The sequence below is a fragment of the Amia ocellicauda genome, chromosome 12, assembly GCF_036373705.1.
Source record: "Amia ocellicauda isolate fAmiCal2 chromosome 12, fAmiCal2.hap1, whole genome shotgun sequence".
Classification (NCBI taxonomy): domain Eukaryota; kingdom Metazoa; phylum Chordata; class Actinopteri; order Amiiformes; family Amiidae; genus Amia; species Amia ocellicauda.
Window position 1 is genome coordinate 12,117,770 of NC_089861.1, and position 23,469 is coordinate 12,141,238.

General features: G+C 36.9%; 1 protein-coding gene across 1 annotated transcript in view; it reads left to right on the forward strand.

The window, feature by feature from the left end:
- Positions 1-673: 673 nt before the first annotated feature.
- The window catches only part of dnaaf9 (dynein axonemal assembly factor 9), a 37,936-nt gene continuing 15,140 nt past the window's right edge, over positions 674-23,469 (forward strand). Inside the window, exons 1-27 of the mRNA XM_066718349.1 lie at positions 674-842; positions 4,330-4,409; positions 6,367-6,486; positions 6,842-6,966; positions 8,147-8,243; positions 8,492-8,598; positions 9,133-9,210; positions 10,546-10,647; positions 10,800-10,855; positions 11,373-11,508; positions 11,671-11,752; positions 11,984-12,020; positions 12,267-12,351; positions 13,060-13,136; positions 13,235-13,276; positions 13,963-14,008; positions 14,270-14,381; positions 14,842-14,912; positions 15,226-15,276; positions 16,047-16,137; positions 16,433-16,536; positions 18,087-18,233; positions 18,660-18,751; positions 19,318-19,419; positions 20,167-20,284; positions 20,797-20,885; positions 21,200-21,358. Coding sequence (XP_066574446.1) covers positions 787-842; positions 4,330-4,409; positions 6,367-6,486; positions 6,842-6,966; positions 8,147-8,243; positions 8,492-8,598; positions 9,133-9,210; positions 10,546-10,647; positions 10,800-10,855; positions 11,373-11,508; positions 11,671-11,752; positions 11,984-12,020; positions 12,267-12,351; positions 13,060-13,136; positions 13,235-13,276; positions 13,963-14,008; positions 14,270-14,381; positions 14,842-14,912; positions 15,226-15,276; positions 16,047-16,137; positions 16,433-16,536; positions 18,087-18,233; positions 18,660-18,751; positions 19,318-19,419; positions 20,167-20,284; positions 20,797-20,885; positions 21,200-21,358 — 2,462 coding nt within the window. The 5' untranslated portion in view covers positions 674-786. The remainder of the gene's footprint in view (positions 843-4,329; positions 4,410-6,366; positions 6,487-6,841; positions 6,967-8,146; positions 8,244-8,491; positions 8,599-9,132; positions 9,211-10,545; positions 10,648-10,799; positions 10,856-11,372; positions 11,509-11,670; positions 11,753-11,983; positions 12,021-12,266; positions 12,352-13,059; positions 13,137-13,234; positions 13,277-13,962; positions 14,009-14,269; positions 14,382-14,841; positions 14,913-15,225; positions 15,277-16,046; positions 16,138-16,432; positions 16,537-18,086; positions 18,234-18,659; positions 18,752-19,317; positions 19,420-20,166; positions 20,285-20,796; positions 20,886-21,199; positions 21,359-23,469) is intronic.

The window sequence follows — 23,469 nt, forward strand, 5'->3', positions numbered from 1 at the left end:
CATGACACGCCCGCATATTTTATTAGAAATGATAATGATACAATTTGGAGTAACTTTACACTTATATAATATACCTTTGTGTGTATAGAATGATGCATTCATTAAACTGTCAATTGTCTGCTAAATACAAAAAATAAAACCTGAAAAGATGCGGGTAAACACGAACAAGAATAGATTTAATTTGATTTTAATTCAAATCACTAGTTGTTCCACTGCTTTTTGCATCAGTATGTTAACAAGCTCACTAGCTTTGTTACTAATGCTGATTGCATATCAATAATACCGTAATACTGTAAAAAACCAGACTTGCACATTTTCTTTCTCAGTCATTGTCCTGGCTGGTAAGCTGTATGTGTGTAACCTTTTCCTAAACCTCACAGACCCGCCTCCTGCGCGGCTCGGCAACTTGCTCTGCAGTTGCATCGGCTGCTGTCAAGGGACGCTTTTGGACCCGACCACCGGCTTCTTCAGGGGGTGCGCAAGTCTACTTGAAATAAACATAGTTGCAAAAATCCTCAAATAAAATGCAATGAAGAGGCAGACATAAGTTACTAAAATGCATAACGATTATAAACGCAACACATCTTAAACGTATAGAAAATAAAGTATTCCGATGTAGGAGTAATCATGTATTGAGACGCCCCTATGGCAGCCGAGTGGGTCAGGCGGTTGCCATACTGGCTCGTCGTCCTCCCTTCTTGCTGCGCTGGAGTCAGTGATGGGGCTTCTCTGCGGCCGATTTACTCTTTTATTTTAAACGTTACTTTGAATACATGACCGTTGAAGATGGCGGGGATATGGAGGAAGAACGTAAAATACCAGTGCTTGAGCCCCGCTGTCAGGTACGACGAGATATTTTAGTATGACGGAGAATGAAGGCCGAGGATTTTTCCTTCGGTGAACAGTGTTATTATTGTTGTTGTTCGTGGCTTTATAATCTGGACGCGTCTGTATCGCGGTACGTGTGTCCGCCAAATTAGCAGAAATACACGTATTAGTCTTATAATATTATTAATCATAATTACATTCATAATAGATGTGATACTGGATACAGTTTCATGTAAATTGATTGTCGGGGGGGGGGGGGGGCCTTGACAGTACAGTAGTCTTAATACGATTATAACATTCATTATATCAATACACTTGCACAGTCAGATTAGGATGCTCAGTCATAGTAATGCATCTGACTGTCTCGTCTTGGGCTTTGCCTGAGATCGGAGGTGGCCAGGACGTTAGGGACTGCTGTATTGTGTCTGATGTATTTCAGTGTTGCTTGGCTGGGTCTTTATGGCTGGTGGTGAGGAATGCAGTCATGCTTGCAAGGTCACACAGAGCCTGGATGTGCATGCACAGACCTGTCCAAGACTAACCTGAAATTACAGGCCTTCATCAGGCCGATTAGATGTCGGGAAGAGGGTTTTGAAAGGGGTAGCTGTGCCATTGCCTTGACGCACTGCTTGTGATGAAGCCAATTTTCTAATAATAGTCCTTGCATGGCAGCTCTTTCTTTGCAGGCTGCATGAGGAACTGGATTGTGTTGTTCAGATGGGGGGGATTTCTGAAACTGTAAACCCTCAACGTCATGTTTTGTGTTTAACGTATATGTCCTTGTCTTTCCACATGCATGGCAGCTGTATGTGGCTTTCTAATACTCTGTACAATAGGTCTATCTGGTGAATTTGCTGTATTTAAACAGAAATAGCACATTTTATATTTATTGATTTAGGAGTAGATTTTAAACTCAGAGGCAGACACCAACAATAACATATATATATATACAAAATTATCTTATTTTCTCTGTTCTTTGCATTTGATTTTACAGTGTAATAAAAAATACAATTGGATTGGTGCACAACAGCAGCTGCAAGTGTGAACCATATATAATTGCAGTTTTTCATAGTGCTGTAGCTGGACAGCATCACATTCCAAAACAGCTCCCCCCCACAGACACCCCATCTGCTATTTATCATGTTTAAATCAGATCCTGTATAGGAGAGACTAAATACATGCAATTTAAGCAGAGTTGGGTTTCACTACTGCACTGAGCATGTGCATTGAATCTCACTGTGGATAACTAGCAGTTGGTTGTTCTGTGGTCATGCTATGGCTCAAGCATGATAATTGTGTATAGGCAATATGCTGCAGCAGAGGGATTTGATTTGCCACATTTGAGAACTGCAGGGGTTACACAGAAAATTATTCAGCTCAGGAATCGCTCAGGTCAACCAAATATGTATTTTTTTGTTTTTTTTTTTCAATCGAATCCTTGGTTTTAGAAAATGAAGTCATGATTTTGTAGAGAACTGTGCCACAAATACACTATATTATTCAGAGATTGCAACAACATGAATATCCCAAAAGACAGCTGTTCAGTTTTTATTAAGTTCAGTATTTGCCAGAGCTTAATGACTTCTGCAGATGGCTGGAGGGAATAATGTGCTCCCCCCCCTACAACACAGTGTTGAGTTCAGCTAGAAAAGTTGGTCGCTGCAGTCTCTTCCTTATTCGCCATTTCAGTTGATCACTTTTGTCAACTTTGTGGGATGGTACTTTATCAAGCTGGTAGATGTATTGGCCCTTGTCTTAAAATGTGATAGGCCTAGATGCAATAGAAGAGTGCTATTCAGTTATAAAAGTACGTTAAACTATTTTTATTCTATGTTGTAAATGATGCTTGTCTAATCAGCTGATGGTTTGAATGAAGGGGGATTTGCCTGCAACTCTTGGAAGATATTATTAATACCTAAACGGTTCAAGATAAGATATAGCAAAGTCAAGATACAGAGCACAAAATATTTATGTTCAGAATTAAGAGGAGGATCCAAATATAAAATGTGTTGCATGGAACTGGAAATCATAGTTGTTAAAAAGGCACCAGTGTTGTAAATGGATTTGTTATGGTCTGCAGACATTGTATAGATATTGTGAAGGAGATGATACTGGAATTTATGAGGTAATGCCTAATAATGGAAATTAAGCCAAAATGTCACATTCATCAAGTTAAAGTAAATGAACAAATATACACCCAGCCTAGGAAAATGTTTTTACACAGTAGAACATATAAATATTCAGTTTAGACTAAATTTGTCCTCCATCTGTTGTGTTGTTGTTTTTTCCTCCATATATCAGTCCAGTTATTTTTACCTGTAAAACCTCTGTAAAACGGTTGTCATTTACTCATCTAGAATGTGTGTTTTTTTTTTGTCAGTTTGATTTTAAACTAGGTCAGCTAAACGTGTATGGGCATCCAGCCCAGTCGCCACCGGTCTGATTATTTAGAAATTGAATTAACCTCATAATCTGTATCTCCTGAACAGATGTGGGTCATGTTGTTCCAGCCAGAGTATCTTAAATATCTGGCCGTTGGATTAGTGAAATCTTCCAGTTTGGTGTCTTTGCTGGGTTGCCATGTGAGCTGCAGACTAGTATACACTCATTTTCTTGTCTGCCAGCCAAGAATGGGGCCAGCGACTGGTAAATTATCTTGAATCAAACTTCCTCGATCATGTTTACTTTCCTCGGCTCCCTGCAAGCTGAGTTATGGCTTTGGCATGTCTTTTTTCAATAAGTGTTAAAAAGCAAAAACGTCCCCTCTCATCCTTTAGTGTGATAAATTATGAACAAAGACAGATTGTACAGAAGAAGCTCTGGAACTATTGCATACCATATAAAGAGTACTTATTTTTAGAGTGTCTGTTTAGCAGACTGCAGAAATATATTTCTGGTATGCAAACAATACCTGGGATGAGCAATGTTGACTTTAATGAAGTGGTCTGGTTTTAGAAAACAATTGTATTATTTATTTTGTACACGACTTCTGCATTCTGTGCTGGTGGTTCAAAACTATACCTATATCATGTATTTACTGTGTAATGCATCATTAGGCTATGTGAGTAATCCACTGAAATTTTATGGTATTTACAGTCATAAGAATGGGGTTGTAATTTACCAGAATTGTTAGTAATAAGGCAGTCTGCCAGAAATAACATGCCAGAGCTTACTAATTATCCCATCTCACTGTTAAATTACCTAAGTGTAATTATCAAGTTAACGTGAACATATAGACAATTAAATAGGCATCACATCACCACAAAACTTCCAATTACTACTGACTGTGAAGTGCATCTCTCAGGAAATCACCAAATGTAGTTTAAAAGGGTCTGAAATAGTGATTTGAAGTGATATTTGTACAGTAAAAAAAGTAATTTCCTCTGAGATGTTATTTTCTTCTTCACAGCTCAATCAAGCCAATTCTACAAAGGTGTCAATTCAGATGGTAACAGCTCACATCACTGCTATAGGGTACATTTTTATTTTTCCCTTTTGCAGTTGTTCTCGTCTGCGGCAGGTTCAGTCTGTGCTGAACGATGGCAGCAAATCCAAGCCAGATGGGATCTTGTGTATTCTTGGTGAGTCTGGTTAGAGCATGAAAATTTAACAACATTCATATTTTTTCCAGGCAACTGATCTGTGGTGTGAAAGTTCATAGTCAGTGTGTTGTGACTTTGAAGTAGCAATTGAGCTTTTGTAGAACCAGTCTCAGTTTTTGATCCTACCAATACTAGAAACATCATATTTAACTGTAAACACCTCTGATTTATGAAATTAAGGAATGGTGTTTTTTTTTTCTATATAGCAAAATATTATCAGATTTTACATTTTTAAATGTTATTTTCCAAGCTAAGCATTCAACTATAATTTACTGTATACATGTAAAACATATAGGCATTAGCATACACTGTCTATAAAATTGTATGACTAATTGTTGATTGTGACTCTTTATTTAATCAGAGATTATTGTCATACTACAACAGGAACCATATTGAGCCACTTATAAAACAGTCTGTATTCGGGCCTACACAAATGAGATACAGTACATGATTCTTAAATGCACTGAGGAAGGTTAACATGGTTAAATTCAATTAGAGTCTGCTACATATCATTTCATAATTGTATATCCTGGCTGATCAGTTAGATAATTAAGGCTTTCATGAGCCTTTCCCAGGGTACATTCAGCTGAACACCGTCACTTGAGTTTAGTTGTACACCAGCACCACCCTGTGGAAACTGTAACTCTTATACAAAGCTTATGAAAAGGAATCTTGACCTTATTAGTATAATTATATTATAACGAGAATGATACAGTTTTTCTTGTTTTTATGATTTTAAGCATTGGAAAGGTTTTCTTTATGTAAACCATGATACGTAATCAAAGTATTAAATAACGTATTCATCTGAATTATATTGATCCCTCAGTTTTAACAGCACTGTTAACATTTTAATGTATATCTGAAATGATTCACTGGTCAAAATAAAGTACTTTAATTTAATATTCAACAGTATATTTAAAACGAGGATGTACGTCTGTTTGGAGTACGACTTGGATTATGTCACTGACCTCCAGCTGTTGATTCCTGCAGGCGACTGGCGAAACTGAAACTCCCTCCTCTTGTAATAAAATACAGGATATAGACGGATGTTAAAATAATAATTAAACTTATGGTATTTATGGATGATCTGGATAAATTATTGAGTTTTACATTCAGACAAATATGTGCTTTTAGTGTACTGCACAAAACCTCATCATGATTAAGTGTCAGTCTACATTTGGTTGATATGTTAAATATGGTAGTCAATTATGCCACCACAGTGTTGTTAATACATTATAGCCCACCTCCTCATCTGTGGAAATCACTTTATATAAAAGCCTTTGGTAAATGACTAATTGATATCATTACCACTCAGAGGAGTCATGCAATCCACAGAAGTGCAGAACTCATCAAAACACTATACATTACTGTGAGGGGAGCTTTATGGCAGGAATGCTGATTGCCAGTTGGAAGCAGAGTCCTTGAGTTCAGTTTCAATAACAATAATTGGGCTCATACTGATGCAGTCGCCAAGTTTCAGACAAGCACTTCTGCGTGTTTACAAATCATTCAAAATGAAGCTTCAGAATGTGTAACTGAATACAAGATGCAATTGAGCAAATGTAATTCTCTAAGATGTGGACATTAATAGGGATCCCTCTTATGGTACAGTGCTGCTAGGAACATTTACTTTACTGTTTGTCTAGAATTTGTTTTTCATTTTTTATTGTTCACTTCACTTTTCCAACAAAGACCTTCCATGAAGCCAGTACAGTGACTTTTTGCACCTCTGTTTTGGAGGGGGATTTTCACTCAGTAGCAGGGGAATTTAACCTCTGGATTTGTATCATGCCCTCTACTTAACCATCAGTACAGGATATTTCTAGGTATTCATTTATATATCTCCTTCCATTTGATGTTACATTAATAAAAAGCCCTGTGGATGTAATGGCTATGATTGCAAATTGAAAGTGGGATTGTTCTTCTTACTTTGTAGGCATTGACAGCAGGTACAATGAAGGCTGCAGTGAACTGGCCAATTATCTGTTCTTCGGTCTGTACAACCAGACCAACTTGGACCTGGAGCACTCCGAGTTCCCTGAAGAGGTTCTGGATGGTATGTACATAGTCAAAGGACAAATCATAAAATCTGTCTTGTCATAGGTAAATACATTGTTTATCCATTCTATGGTTGAGCCACATTTTGTGAAAGTTAAAATGGCTTCTGGACAAATGTCCTGTGAATAGAGAAATGCCTTTATGGCAATATAGAAGTGTGCCACTAGAAGGCAGTCTTTCATAAGAAATGTTGTGTATAGGTCCTTTATTTCAGAGACTACAGCTAGGGTAGCCCTGAAGTACAACAGCGAGTCAATGTGGAAGGACTGAGTTTGTCTAATCATGCATGCAGAATGTATATCAGTAAGCACTTTGATTTGTAATACTGACTGATGTGTGTTTATTTGTTTCAGATGTTATTCTGCTGATTAAGTCAGAGAGTGTCCACCTGTACTGCAACCCTGTCAATTACAGCTCCCTGCTGCCCTATGTGGGCCACTGGAGAAACCTGCATTTCCACTGCATGACAGAGCCAGAGGTGATAAACGAAGCACATCTCTGCAAATCTACAGTAGTAGAATATATTTTGCAAAATATATAAATGCTCAAAATATATGTAGGCTATACAAGTTTCTTTCATTGTTTGAACACATTTTAATAATTCAAAACTAATTTGATTGAATAATAAAGTCACTGTTTTATTAATTAAAAAATCAACATTTGTATTTTCTAGTATGGCGTAAAATGTGAAATGATGGTATTATAAATAATTAATTTAATTGACCGCAGTTAAGCACCATTGTTCTTTTAAATTGTAATTTTTTTTTCTGAACGTTACAGTATTGTTTTCCAACATCTAAATTTACTGTACTTTCCCTAATTTTCTCAATATATGTGCCTGTGGTTTTCACACTTTTCTAACGCAATACTTTGCTGCAGATTTTGTGTGGTACCTATAAAATAATAGGCTTAATTACCTGTCTTTTAAAGTATTTGCCTCTGAATGAGAGAAACTTTGTTCATAATCTTAGTCTTCGTCCTTTCTCGGAATCGAAATGTCTGTGTTCACAGGATTATTACTTGAATTGACTTTTATATTTGCTGCTTAAAGAAGGTCCTCTTCTGTACTCACTCTCTTACTCTTTCTACAAGCTGGCTGCGGGCAGCTGCTCTCCTGTCAGTCACATGCATGCTGCTTGGGCAAATAACATAGCTGATGATTTGATGCTGCTCAATAACATGGGAGTGAAAGAGAATGTGAGAGATCAAAATTAACCTTTGGTAGACTTTTAGGTTTAGATAGATGTGCCTTATTTCCCTCTTTAAAACATGTATGATTCGTAATAAAAACTCTGTGTCCTTTAGAAGTGATTGAGTTGGATGGTTTTCTTAGGCAGCTGGTTTGTGGGCTGTAGTGTAGAATGTCCTGTGATTCATGTGAAGCTTATAAACTGTTTGGATCTCCACATGCAATGCAATACTCACATTTGAAAAGGAATCCCTTTAATATTTAAAGGAAATACCTATTATGCTACAAGGCTTCACAAATTAGCCTTCTTAAATATTTTTGTTAAAGTTTATGTGCAATCCTAATCGTTTGTTTCATCCTGTGTATGCATGGCATGTGGTGTGAGACCCTTCTTGTTTGCTATGATGGTAGATGGAAGACTGTAAGCACACAATCCTGGCAGTTAACTGTTTTCCCTCTCCGTGGGCAGTATGAAGATGAAGAGGCAGCAGAGGAGTTTAAGATTTCCAGCTTTGTCAACATGGTTCAGGACTGCAGCTGCATCGGAGTGCCTTACAGCTCCCAGGGTAACCAGCTCTGCTGTGTCTACCTAGTTGATGTGCCTAACATGAGTTTACATTTCTGTTTTTTTTTATACAGGTGATTAACTGCATAATGTTCATGTAGAGTGAAATCTTTTATAGTGATTTTATAATTGTAAGAAATCAATTCCTAGTTGATCTGTTTAGGCTCTCAGTGCTCATTGTTATTCCTCACAAATCTTAGTCCTGTTATGTAGATTCCATGTTGAGGTTACGATGCTGTTATCTTTCAGGGCATGTTCAGAAGTTTGACATGTTTGTTGTGGAGAAATGGCCCATCATCCAGGCATTTGCTCTTGAAGGGATCGGAGGCGGGGGCTTCTTTACCATGAAGCACAAGGTACTACACTGTTCTTTGGCCTTGATTAGATACTTAGATTAAGAGGATTACATTTTGTAACGTGTTTTCTTCACGATAATAAACTGTGAACTGTAAGACCTTCTTATTTACAAATGCTTACCTTTTTAACATTTAGAATCTTTGTGCCCTAATTGAAAATATATGAGAACTTTATTTTGCGTTTCTGTGGGAAACTGTTTTAGGGGTAAATGTCAGTTTTACTGTAACATATCGACTAACTTGATGCATTATTGTGAGCCTATACAAGGTGAGGTAAAATTGCTGCAGTATAAAGAAAATGATGTCAGCAGCACTGGTGCTAACAGGAGAGTTGCTTATATAGCGAGATTAATTTACCCAACAGAAAAGTTGATGGTGGTGCATCCAAATGTCCAGAACACCGGTGCTTGTCATTTCACTATTCCAGGAAGAACTTTCTAATAGTAGCGAGGTCGCCAGTTGTGTTACTTATTAAAGCCTATCATTTGAACTTACCGGGTCGTGCTGAGTACCTTTCTGTACTTTGTTTTTTAGCTGATTGATGTGAGCGAGAAGCTCTGGCAGATTTACAGTAAAGTGGACCCCGTCGCCTTGGAGATTCTGCTCACAGAGGTAACACAGCAGCTCTATGGAGCACACTTCGGTTGTATTTTTAGAAGTGCATGGCCAGGGCAGCACAGCTGACAAGTAGCTCAGAATCCCCATTGCAGCGTGGCTCGGTGGATAACCTACTTCTATAACCACGTCTGGATTAGTGCAGTAGGAGGTGAAGCAATGCCAGCAGTTAGGAAAAATATTACTATCTTTGTTCTCTCACAGCTCAAAGGGTGTCAAAGTGTGTTGATGTACTAGGAGACATTTTAGCCACCCTTTACCAATGTCATGAATAGGCTCAATTCATCATAAACACATGTAAGCAAACACCTGCATCCAACCGCAAACAAGCACATGACAGTTGAAAGAGGTGCTAAACAATAAAGTTATATGCAAAACTCATCCTTGTGGAATTTAGTCCTTTACTAAAAACAACTCAGATTTTTGTGTAATAGTTTAAAGTTTTACAAGGATAGTAAATGAGAATGTTAAAATATATTGCTAACAGTGATTTTTAATTAATAAAATAGGTTAAATCACCTAATACAAAGGATTCTGCTTACATCAACACATTTAAAAGCACTGAGGCAGTTACAGATACAGAGACATTAATGCTTATCTGCATTAAACATTAGCTGTATTAGTTATTTATTATTTTGGGACTGAATAACCTATTTATAACAGCTGCTTTTCCCCCGTAGGAAAGCATAAGAGCAAATGTGTATGATCACCAAGCTCTAATTTGGCAAAGATGTGTCCCTTACAGCTTGTGAATGAGAGCCCTGCAACCTAGAAATGTGCTCTTACATGCAGTCAAAGGAAACGTTCACTTGTTTTTATTCAAAACAGAACAAATCCAGCAAAACGAACAGTTATGGATTTTTACTACGAGATTTGTGATAAATACATGGATTGCTATTTACAGCCGAGCAACACAGCACATAAAATGGTATTTGCAACAGGGCTCTTCAAAGGGAAGTGGGAAATCTGCTTTTTTTTTTTAACTGTACACAGTAGACTGACCAGATCCCCTCTTTAAATGTTTAATCCCAGCTCCAACATGATTTATTTTTAGACAAGAACATTTCTTCATGTAGTATCTCTCACTCCTTGAAGTTTCACAGCTTTTTCTCCTCTTGAAGCATCGAGTGCCACAGTAGATGCTGCTATAGCTTGTTTGAGGCACAGAAGGGTTGTTAAGCAGTATTGTAGTTCAAAGAGACCACATGCATTATTCTTTTTACAACGATACAACGAAGAATGATCGTATGGTGTTTTTTATGTTATGATTATGCCAGGTTGTTTTTTAGATCTGACCTCTGTGATTGAGATGGGTTTCTCCTCTTATTTCAGGAACTGACGATGTTCCGGAAACAGTGGTCCAGCTTCTACTCCAGCTTTGACATTGAAAGTCATTCGTCCATTCTCGAGCTGTCTGAGGCGCAGGCTGTGGAGGTAACCAAACCGTTGCTGTGATGCCTTTGTCTTACCCTTGTGAAGGCACACTCCTGCATGTCTGTCTTTGTGTAAACCTTTGTCAACTCACGTAACTAGAGTTTGTGTTTAATCTCACGTTTCATTTTGTAATTTTTACGCTTACCTTCCAGGCCTTCCGCAGTTATTTCTCACATGGCCTGATTTCCAGCCACATGGCAGACAAAAGGTGAGTAAAAACCACCTGTGAATTTCAACACTCAGACGATCTAGAGACAGGTATGAGCCCAAACTAGCTCTGTGCTAAGAAATAAGATACGGTTACTGGGATGTTGGCTTTTTTTTGTGTAGAAAATGATTTGATAATGTGGTTCGAAGTCATGATTTCACCTTGTCCTCTGTTTTATTATCAAAATCTGTATAATCACTTTTTCATCTCGGGTGTATGCCTATTTCTTTTATTATTTATGCACTTCGGCACTTTGTAAATGTTAAATGTGAATTCATGCTTAATTAGAATTGTGTATTGAATTGTATTGCTGCACTTTTGTAATGCTTGTGTAACCTGTAAGTCTCTCGGCATAAGGGTATCTGCCAATTAGTAATTAATAAATAATAATAATAAGACTGCTAAAAAATATCAAATCAGGTCTGTCAGGAGTGTTTAAAAAGTACCATTCATCAGACTGCTTTTGCTGATGTTTTGTTCTTTGCTGTTTGTCATGTTTTGTATTGTTGTGTTTCAGCAAAAGCAGACAGCCCTTTGTGCTTTTTGGAAGCCACTCCACAAGAGATGACCTGAGCAGCTACTGTTTTACCTTCCCATCGGAGGGACACCAGGTCAGAAACACCGGTCCCCGAGGAACTGCAGCCAAGCACATGGTGAGCACCGCCTCCTCAGTATTCTTTCATAAACTACATATGCGGTGATGAAGGATTCAGTGCATCTGAAAATGAGAATTAAAATTCCTAGACTTCTACTATATGTGTATATGCTATAATGATTAAAATATTAAAATGTGCCTGTGCCTTTTTGATTCCCAGCTGCTTCAGTGCGTGGCACCCAGAGGATCCCTGGCATGTGCGCGGACATACTTCTTTGGCACCACGCATATACCCTACTTAGGTATGTTGATCTACTTTTCCAAAAGCTATTTTCTGTGCTGTCGCCTCTGTCATTACTGTAAGAGTAAAAAAGAAGAAAACACAATTGTACACATAAGTCATGTTACCAAGTTGTCAATCATCTAACACCTTTGTCTGCTTAAATATTATCATTTTGCTGACATCTGTTAAACTGCATTATATTTGACTGTGTTTTGTAGATTTTAAATGTTAAGAGTATTATTCCTCACAGGGAATGACAATGAGCAACACAAGAAAACTGAGCTGATGTAAGTGGATATCCCTTTGTGTGTGTTTGTGTGTTTTAATCTTGTGTGTTGCATAAAACATGTTTTTTTATTCCATAATAAAATGTTTTGTTATATTTATATTCCTAAAAATAAAGCATGTGATATAATAAGCTAAGCGATGATCTTGTATTTTTACTCATTACTGTATTATTTATTGTATAGTAATTCTATCGCATGAAAACTTAGACCTGTCTTGAAAGACAGTTTTATTTTGTGAATTTGTAGGGTTCTGTCTCAGGTCTATGAAGCTACAGTCCGAGCAGTGTTGGCTGGCATCAAATGCTTTTCTTGTACTTCCAATGCATCCAAGGTGAGTACAAGAGCATGCCATAGTCCAACCAGCCATCCATAACTGCAGAGTCTAATGCAAAGGCATGTACTATATTGAATAAAACCATACAAAACTCATAATTTTATCGTATTTAAATAATTAAACAAATATGTGTATAACTATCAATACATATACATACTTTCAATAGATACCTTTTACCACAAGAAAAAAATTCTCAGAAATGTTGAAAAAGAAGCCAACTTATACTTGTATTGCTGTTAAATGTAGTGATTGAACTAACTGTCAATTGCGACATAAACAATGCATTAATGAAGTATAATGTTGATGGTTTGGTTTAAAGCATATTTCCACAGTTTTGTTGAAGTGCTTTTTGTTTATTTAGTGAGAGTTCACAGTATATCGAGTCTTAGACTGCTAACAGAATTACCGTTATCTTGTTTTCAATCCAGTATATAGTTCACCATACATTGAAAGTGATTTGTTTGCATCTTTGGAAAGCAAATTATTATAAAATAAGAACAATTACAAAAATAAATAAATAAAAGCCTGGCCTATTAGCCTACTTCTACAATGAAGCAATGTTTCAGGCTCTTCTTACCCTGCATGAGTCTGCAATGTCTTTTCATTTATGAATGTTTAATACAGCTGCCGGTCTCCTACAATCGCCGGTCTTCAATTCACGCCAGGGCTTCTAGAAGTTTTACTGTATATTTTTAATTTCTTCAGGCAAAAGACATTGCAGAACAGACATTCCAGCTGTCCTTGGACTTCTACACACTAACCCAGTTTAAAAATGCACTCAGGTATGTCTTATTTTGAGTTATATCTGAAGTCACATATTAAAATGGCAAGCTCATGAATACAGTTTCTCAGCATTTTAGTTATTCTCACTCTCTTTTAGATTGAAAACTACATTCAACATTCAAGCTGTGAATAATGGAAGGTTGGTACCGAATTCCACGTTTATACAGATCTATGCTTTTACTAAGTTTAACTAGAAGGCGATGTAGCAGAGGAGGTTTAGATTAAATAGGCTATGTTTGCAGTTTGACTATCAATGTTGTACATGACAATAGCAAGCCTCTATCTATATCTCTTCATCTCTTTGTTACTGACTCACTGAGAGGATGCAATTGTTTCCCCAGGGACGCTTCTCTTCAACACAAAACAATGCTCTGCAGCTTAAGGCAGCTCCCACACTACTAAATAAACAAGATTACTCTGCTGCTGTCTTATTTTGTAATGTTGTGCCAATGTTTAGAGTGTAGTGTCAAGTGGCTAGGAGATTTTAAAATCTTAAATTCATCTTTGAATTTCTCGGCGGCTTTGGTAATTAGCTCTGAATAATGCTCTCTTGCGTTGAAACCTGATTATAATAGTACAATAATAATCATTGTCACATGGTCTTACCCACAATATGGCAACAGTATCTAGGGATATTGCAACAGTAGCCTTTGGTCATCTTGTTCTGTAATAGCCTCTTCAAGCTCATCTAAGTATTTACTATGTCACTGTTACAGATTTGGCAGTGGTTCTTGTGTGATTAGTTTATGAATGGTGATCAAGATGGTGGGGGGGGTGATATTCCAGGAAGAACTAATGTTGTATTTTTTTGTATTTTGTTTCCAGAGACATTCCTTTAGAAAATGAAAACAGCAGGTTCTTAGTGAAAACGGTAAGTAAGCAATTGTACAGATGAGATAATGGTATTATGAGGTTCATCTGTTCCTGTTTTAGGTTCAATTATCTAATTTGCAATTTTTATTTATAATTCATTGTTAATACACATCTTTTAAGAAACCAACTGCTTAAACTAGAGCATAGGGTGCATTTTTCAGGTCTTGTTTTGTGAAAGCACTGACAAAAATTAGAATTTTTACATTTGTATAATACAAATGGGTTTTCATTTAACATGTTTCTTGTTCTCCATTTCTAGGCCTCTATGGCTGTCCATGACATCCCAGATTTTCTCGGTGGAAGAGGGACCCTGGGCTCCATGGTGTTCTCTGAATCATTCCTGGAGTCAAATGTATATGTACATGAACAAGGCAAGGGCTACTTCTTTATCCTGTATGTTTTTATTTCCAGATGGTGTAAAGAACAGTCTTATTATGGCTCACTTCATTATCATAACATTTGTGGCATCATTACGTCGTTTAAACATTTAGTAGTTTTAACAAATAACGGGTTAAACATGCAGTGCTTTTAGAATTTGAGAACAACAAAACAGCAGTTCATTTTTATATATTGACTCATTCCTTGATCTTTATGATTTTGAAATCTATATAATAAATTTGGTTATTCCTCCTCATATTATACAACATCATTACCTAATTTCATACCATTTCATAAACTTGTTGTGTGTTGTTCTTCTCATTTAACTGAGTATTAAATGCTTTTAACAAGTTCTCTGGAGCTTGGCCTAAAAATGTTTTAGTCGTTAAGATCTCTTTAAAGATGATTCATAAACTAAATATTAAAATTGTATTTATTCATGTTGTCCCATAGATGGTGGTGTTTCCTCAGACAGTTGCTTTACCATTTTGACAGCAGCCATTCCTCGATATGTTTCTTGGCTGGTAGGTGCCATTTTCTATACTTCCATTATACGTCATAAGACATGTAAAATTACACAGGACTTGTACATTCTCTTGATATATTTTTGTTTTACATAGTGTTGTTATATTGTAATAAACTCCATACTATAAGCGTCGTGGCATAAATGCATATTATATTTGTATTTAATATATTTGTCATGTACACTTGAGCTTATTTGTAATATCTTGACAATGTTTGGCAGATTCATGAAACCCATGTGGTGTTTTTGTGAATGCCTGCTGTCAGTGATATGACCCTGTTGCAGAAAATGAGTGTGTCCTGTTTCTCCTTTAGGTAGAGGACACCGATGTAAAACTCTCTGAGCAAGCACAGCAGCTGCTAAAGGTAAGCTTTCCAATGGCAGCCCAGTCCTGTAGCAAATGTACCACTGAAACTTTTCAGTTCCCCTCGGCCAATTTGTCTAGATCAGCATGTCAAAATTCCCCCTTTTGAGTCCTGTGCATTTGTGAGAGGTAAATGTAGGAGTGATGAGAGACATATGGACCTCTGCATGAAAAGAAATTACCCAGCTAGAAAAGAAGCCTAATTATGCATGTCATTTTGCTTTGCAGCTATTTTCTCTAATTGCCTTACCATGTGAAATGTAAATTGGCACTCGCATGCCATTCTCATGATTTCTTCTCTATTTCTGCCTAATTTTTACATAGGTATACTATTCTTTCTTTCTTTCTTTCTTTCTTTCTTTCTTTTTAAAGATACATAGTGTTTAATATTAAATTCACCAGGCTCTCAGGAAAGGAAGGAAAGTTCACTGTTCACTTCAGTTTATTTTGTAAAATGTTTCTGCATTATTTTTTATTTAAGATTTCCTTCGCTTTAAATATTCTGAGTTTCTTTTCTTTGACTAGTAGAGGGGTATAGTGGTATATGCAGTGGACTCCTGAGCGGAAGGTTGTGGGTTCAAACCCAGGTGGGGGACACTGTTGTTGTTCCCTTGTACCCTTTAATGCGGGTGGCTGCTTAGAAATAATAATAATAACAGTAGTCCAATAAGGATAGTTAGCAAACTATTAATTTAACCTCTCTTGTCCGTTCTCTGTCAAGTTGCAGCTGTGTTTCAGCAGGCTGACCTTGTCGTTTGTGTCTGTATTCAGGAGGAGACGGAGACTTGCCTGGGCAGCCCCCTCTCAGTGGGAGAGATGGCCATGATTTACTCCAGCAGTCTTCTTGCTGTGCCAGAGGAAGGTGGGGCACTTTCATGCTGATTCTCTTTAGGTTTCTAAATTTTGACTTTGTCTTTAACAGGAACACTACAGCATTTATTTTCAGCTTTGAAAACTGGGAATGTATTTCACAGTAAATTAAATGGGTGAAGCCTGCCGGTAAAATGGAAGGATCTAAACCATACTCTTATAAGCAGTAATAAAAAGTCACCAATATATGTATATGAATTGGGAAAAGTAATATAACAATGACAATGGTTTAGATATAACATTTTTATTAATTAATTTTCTCATTTAAAATGTTTTTTGTCTTTTAGGAAAAATTAGTTTCTTCTCTGAAGGAATTCTCTTTGTACATCCTCACTATGGCAGTGTCACTCTCTCCAAGAATCTCATCAGCGCTCTCAAATTTTTTGATGGCGTAAGTTGGAATTTTGTGCTTGTTTGTTTTTCTATTGAGAAAAATAGGTGCATAACAATTCAAGTGAAAATGCAAAAACGTGGATAAATTAACATAAATTTTTCGTTTTAGTTTTGTACATTATTATTGAACTTACAATAATGTATGCTATACATTTGAATTCTATACCAGGAAACTGTAACAGACATAATTTACACAAATTAAATATTTATTTTGTGGTAGAAATTACTATACCATGTAATATAGGAATTGTGGTATGGCATGGGGTGGGAACCAATTAAAATATAATTATTTTTTTTTCTTCATTGATTAAACTCCTTATAGTTGTCAATGTACTCTATTGGCTTAAGCATGAATCTTTGAAAGCAAATGTTACGCCACAATGCAGACCTGTAGGTTTTCGATCTTTTAGTGTCTCTTTTTCTTTTTATTCATTGAACAATAATTTCATTGCATAATTTCTCATTTGATTCCTAGTTTTCAGAATTAATATTTTCAGAATAACCTCTGAACAAAAACTGAACTTACAAAGTTATGTTTTTTGTTCACTTACCTCTGTGGGGGAGGAGAAAATTAGTCAATCGTGGGTGGATTCGGAAGATTTCCAGGTTGGAATTAAGATGGCTTAAATTGTTGATAAGAATCAAGCTGGCAATCGTACCAAAGCTGCTTTAGGGCTGACCTTGCAGTGTAAACATTGTATAAAGCACTTACAATAGCTGAGAGAGGAGCATTGTGTGGGTTGCCCCATAAGGATGGAATAAGCTGTTTTTTTTCTACAAAGACTATTGTGTGCATGTAATTCAATAACAATGCTCACTACAAAGAGCACACGACTGCTAGTGACTGGAGCCCTGCTACGAATGTCGCATCAAGTATACACACAGTGCCAGGAGCAAAGGGCACCTCCTCACCTTATAGCTGTCTTTCCTCCTGACCTCGGGGGGCAAACCCTCTCTGCCACTTTACAGGCTGTTTTTGAGCCTGGCTTCCTGCTATTGTCCAAGAGCTCTTTAATGCCCTTTTATTAGCTGCCTCCTTTCTTTGTAATTGTATGCAGTTCAATGTTTTCAAGGACTTTTTTTTTGTTCTTCTTCACTGTAGGCAATATGTTTTTCCCCCTCAGTGTTTCCGACCTTTCTATGTGGCTGAATTTGATCTGTTGACAGTGTATATGATGTCAATCCTCAAATAGTTCTTTGAAACAAGAAATTAAAATGTTTTCAAAGGAAACAATAACTTGATGTCATGGATTGCACTGGGGTAGATAATGCTTTCATCTGGTGTAATAGAAATGGAAAGTCGAGAAAAATAGGAAAAATACATTCAATGTTGGTTGACATTTCCATGTGCGTCAGTCAGTATGCTGCTGTGAATGGAGACAATACAACATGAGAAATATGTGTGTAAAATATACAAGGTAACTTGAAAAATTAAAGAAACTATAAATAATTACGTTTATTGTGTTGACTCCAAAAATGCCGAAATTCCTCTTTTAATACCATACGGCAGAAACTGACATTTTGCCATCTCTTGTGGTGTGTTTGCAGGACTCTCCAGGCGTGGTGGCTGTTCTGTTTGTGGAGTATAAGAGCTCTCTGCTCCCTCACTTGCCATTCCAGCTCCACGTTGACTCCCACTGTCTGGCCTTCGCACTGCAGCCCAAGTCCAAGTGTTACCGCAACTTCTATTCACAGGTATTGACTCCTGGAAGTGGAAGTAGGTGCCTGCGAGGGCCCAGTTATGTCTAGTGTAGTTTGGATTCCAGATCTCCTTGCACTATCTGCAGCAGGCCAGGTCCAGCATCCCATGTGACAAACTATTTCAGACCGATATCCACAGTGTGCTATTTTGTTGATGAATATGTATACTTTGCAACTTTTGGTTTAGGTGCCATTCTTTTCAAATAAACTAATTAAATATATGGACTGTAGGTAAGATGGAGGTAAGATTTTAAGTGCTTTCCACATTACTAAACCAGACAGTACGTAGGTTCTCTGTTTTGCAAAACCACCTTTAATTGTAGTGTAGGCTTCTCATTTCTCTGATCTCCACGGGAGACATTGTCTGGTAACTGAACTTCAGGAATCACTTCCGTCTCTGATGTGGTGCTTCTCCCTCAGGTGCTGTCTCCTTGGCAGCAGCAGTCCAGCAATTCAGGTCTTGCGCTCCAGGTGGTGAGGAGGGATCAGCTAACGGAGGAGCAGAGGACTGTGTGAGCTCCTCAAATACAGTTGCTGCAGCTGATGCAATAGTTATTGATGTGTGAACTCATGCAAGATCATCTATGTGCTTCTCACTGTTTCTACAAAATGACTATGAATTAATTTATTAGCTGTGTGTAACTGATTTTGCATATTATCCTACTGGAGAGAAACACTGTTGATTCGAACAATGAGATATGAAAAAAAAAAAACATTTTTCATGATGTAAGCAACATTGATATGTGTATTTATTGCATGATGTGTAAATTGCAATGATCTCTTAGGGGTAATGAAAAAACCTGTCAGTGTCACCACCGCAGAGAAAAACTACAGAAATTTTACAAAAAGAGTTGTAACACATTGTTAAGAACCCTGCAGCTTTTGAATCCAAGGTATTTCTTTGCTAGATTTGTTTAATCAGCCAATTTTCATTTTGTAATAGCAAAATTCCTGCACAGGAGCAGGAGGAATTTGTATCTAAACATTAAACTAAAGCATCTGTAGTGAGGTTTTCCTTGGTGTGATTTGTGTAATACAGTTGGCATTAAAACGTTTGTAATTCTCCATGGTTTCCCAGGCACTCCAGGCTACATGCAGTATATGAAAGCCATTCCTCTCCATTGGGCGAACACCACAGCCACATGAAGACCGTCTGCACAGAGCTGCCAGAGCTTGAAAAGTACCTGTGATTTTATCTTTCTATATCTACCCGTCCCTTCTATGGCTATAGGTCCCCAGCATGCATATTTGGTCATAAAATAGCACTTATACTGCACTGCACTTATGTAAGCAGTTTTTTTTCATATGATGGTATTTCCTGGTAAACTTAAAACTATTTAAATTAATGAAGAAACTGACATTTTTGTTTCCTTTTTTTTTACGATGGTCTAGCTGATGAATTCTTAAAAACACACACATAAAAACCTTTGTAACACCTGATTACTGTAATTACTGTGGCCAATATGAATGTATCCAAGCTGAAGTGAAAGAATTACTTTGAACCAGAAAACCCATTTGTTGTCCTTTTTCTCAGATCTAACTAAATCCATCAGTCGGTCAGATATAACTAATCAGATGGGAACAATTGTCCAGTGTAATAAAACAAAAAACAAAAAATCCCTTTGGCATTACACCTAACAACACAGAGTCAACAGATATTCCCTTGGACATGATTTGAACATGGTTATTAAAAACAGGAAATAAATTGAGAAAATGTGACTTTCTGTTGAAAGATGGGGTGGAGCAACTGCTGAAAGGAGGGCATCTTGCCCAAAAAATTTTTTTTCCACTTAACATATTTTTTCTGACAGATATCGTCTTTATTTTATGTATAAAAATAATAATATGCTCTATATATATATGCTCTAAAGATTGATATTCTTAAACTTAAACAATGTTAACAAGACTAAATGTCATTGTTTTACAGGTTTCTGCAGCACTTTGCCATCAGTAGTGTGGGTCAAGAGCCAGTGCAAAGCACCCACCTGCAAGCCCTGTTTCCCCAGCCCGAATTACATGCAAACTTTAATGATCAAACCGAAAAGGTATTTTTCTTTTTGATTCTTTGGTTTCCTTAAAATAAATGCAACATCAATGTCTTCATGGCTTCTGAGCAGAGAGAGTCACAAATCAAATGTGTAATTAAACAATGCAGGTTTAGGTTTACGTATTGATTTCATTTTTATTTAAAGTTGGACATGAAGCTGTCATAGGAAAGAGAGGGGCTGCAGTATAGATGGTCTGCTTTTCAGTGTGTTCAGTGCAGAGGCCAGAACTGATAATTGCAGAGGCTTCTTCTTAAATGAATAATCATCAGATGTAATTATAAAAATGTTTTTTATTTTATTTTGTTATCTGTAACTCAAAAAGATAAGCCATCCACAGTCATCTGATAAGATATGATCAGATTGCATAGACGATTATGGCAAAGGTCATTCTCAAAATTGCACTGTTTCTGTATATAGAATTGAAATCTAATTATACATATCTTCTTTACCACATTTATTTTTTTCTTATCCTAGTCATAGATGTTCACTTATTTTTTATGTTTTTGTAGACTGTGATAACCGTTATTACTGGCTTACCTGGAAGTCACAAGGACAATCTTTGCAACTTTCTGGTCAGTCTGAACAAGGAGTATGGAAGGTGAGTGAAGTGCAAAATTCCCTGCATCTTGGTTGCTGACCACTACACTTCCTGTAATTGTTGAGTTTTATTACAATTTCAGTGAATGGTTATTGATCAGTATTTTGATGAAAGAACATGTAATGGGGTGTATTCAATAAGTATTAATTTAACAAAACCTCAAACATATTCTTGGATATGTTAAAAGAAAAATAATACTAATAGTCTTTGGTAGTATTAATATTGTTGTGATTAAAAGTCTGCACGTTGTTCTTATTTTATTATGATACATTTGGTTTGAGTTCACCCCTAGTGTTCTGCCTTTTTTGTTTCAGGTGGGTGATTTATCGGCAATCCCCAGACAGCTGCACCTCCTTCAAAGCGGCTGACTTCCAGCGCTACCTGTCCAGCATCCTGGAGAGCCAGCGCGGCCGCAGCGCTCGCAGCTCTGTGTTCACACGCAAGAGGGCCAGGCTGCTGGTGCTCACGCCAGGGTAAGGGCAGGGCCACACAAGGGTGCAGGCCATTATTTGTGCACAGCTGAGGGGGGCAGGCAAATGACTGGGATTTCTTACCAGGACAGACACCAATTGGGATGTGTTTAATGGCAGCCAGAGCTTGTTTGGCTGGTTGTAAAACAATGATGCCATCTCTAGCTATGTCCCTGGGAGCCAGTCGTGTCAACAGTGCATTAGTCCTTATTTGTTTAATCATGGGAGGTGTAGCATTATTTATTTATGTATTTATTTATTTATTGAATTTTGTGAATCTGTTCCTTTTCTTTTTTTTTTTTGTTTCATTATTTGATCATCAAGTTGAATTTATCACTGGTACTTTGTGCCAGTCCGCCCAAGAGAATCTCAAATGCTGACAAGCGGGTCAATCAGGATGCCATGTTTATGACAGTATTGGCAACCCCTGGCCTCAGTGGACTCCTTGATATCTTGGAATGGAGTCATTGGCCGGCTCTGCTGCCAAACTAGCCAGCTAGGCATTGACTGTGCTTTCATCAGTCTGACAAAGAAGTCAAATATCACATTGGAAGTGAATCCACTCCTCTCTCTTGATGTCTAAATGTAATGGAGTGCAGCTACCTTAACGTGTTCTAAATGATGTCATCATATTATTTATTTATTAGCACAAAGAAATGAATAAAAATAAAACAGATTTTGTAGCAGTTGGTCAAAAGTGGTAAATAATTCACTCATCAGTAAAACCATCTGTTTGTATTCAGTTTGTTAATTTTTTTTAACTTAGGGGAGGTTGGTTGCAGCTATTTAAGTGAAAAGAGCTGCAAGTCTTTTACAGTCATAAATAAACATGCATACTACCTTTTCATATTAGTAAATCTTTTACCAACTTTATTATTATCCAAATAATCTAATCAAGATTATTGTAAATTGTTGGTAATGCGTTACACCTTTTATACAAGATCAAAGTGAAAGATGACAAAAAATCTCTGCTGTATTACTGTATAGTTTCCGCTTCGACACTTTGTGGTAGTAGACGTTATCATTTTTTTCACAACCTGATTTAGTTAATTACCATACAGAATAACAATTTCTTCATAATGCGCAACAACAACATGCGGACCTGAATACAAGCCAGACTGAACAAACATCCAGATAAATTTGAATCCAAACCCCCTAGAATACAGTGACTGAGTTTCCAGGTTTTTCTAAACATTAGTTCAAATCCAAATGATGTTATACTTTCAAGTCAAGGTTGTGGCCTCTTGAGATGCTATCAAATGCCAAGCAAATACTTTGTCTCACAATAGTGTCTATTAAACAGATAGAAAAGGCTGCTCCTCTCTCACATTAACGCCTACTGACGCTCACTTAGGTGCCACTTGGTGTAAACTGTGACTGTTATGGTAGTTATCTGATTGTTCCCACACTGATGGGAAGAGTCTTTCCTAAGTTTGTTCTCCATAAACATACACATCTGACTCCTGCGGTCTCCCAGTCACGAGACACCAGATCACACTGTACTGTTACAATCAGTAGCCCATTTTACTCTTTGAAGTTTACATTCTTCTGTTACTGCATTACAGCAGTAGCAGGATAACAAACATAAACTTAACACATTTATGAATAAATTATATTAGATTTGTTTTAATTAGGGTCTGTGAAACAATATTGCACTGTTCAGTGTGCCATGACTTAAGCTGAACAAGTTTGGTTCTATAGATTAAAAAAATAATATATATTGGTTCCTGTTTTGTAATGTTATTTATACTCAGACATTTATAAGTTAAGTTTGCTTGAGTCTAATTCACAGTTGTGATTTACATCTAAGAGTTTCAGTGACTGAAGATGAGGCTACTGCACAAAATTGTTTATTTATCAGATGACCAATGTGACCACAAAAGTACATTTAAAATCAATCTTTATAACATGAGCCGTAAGACAACTTCCAGGAATCCATGTTGTCTTTACCATGTTTCAAGACTTAATTCAAATAAACTTTTGTAGGCAGTAGGGTGTTAAAACTATTTAATAATTCACGTTCTGTGTTAATCGAAGACAAACACCTATGAAAATAGTGTGTATTTTAATGTATAAAGCCTCAAGTATTGTGCATAGGTCTGTCTGTTATATGT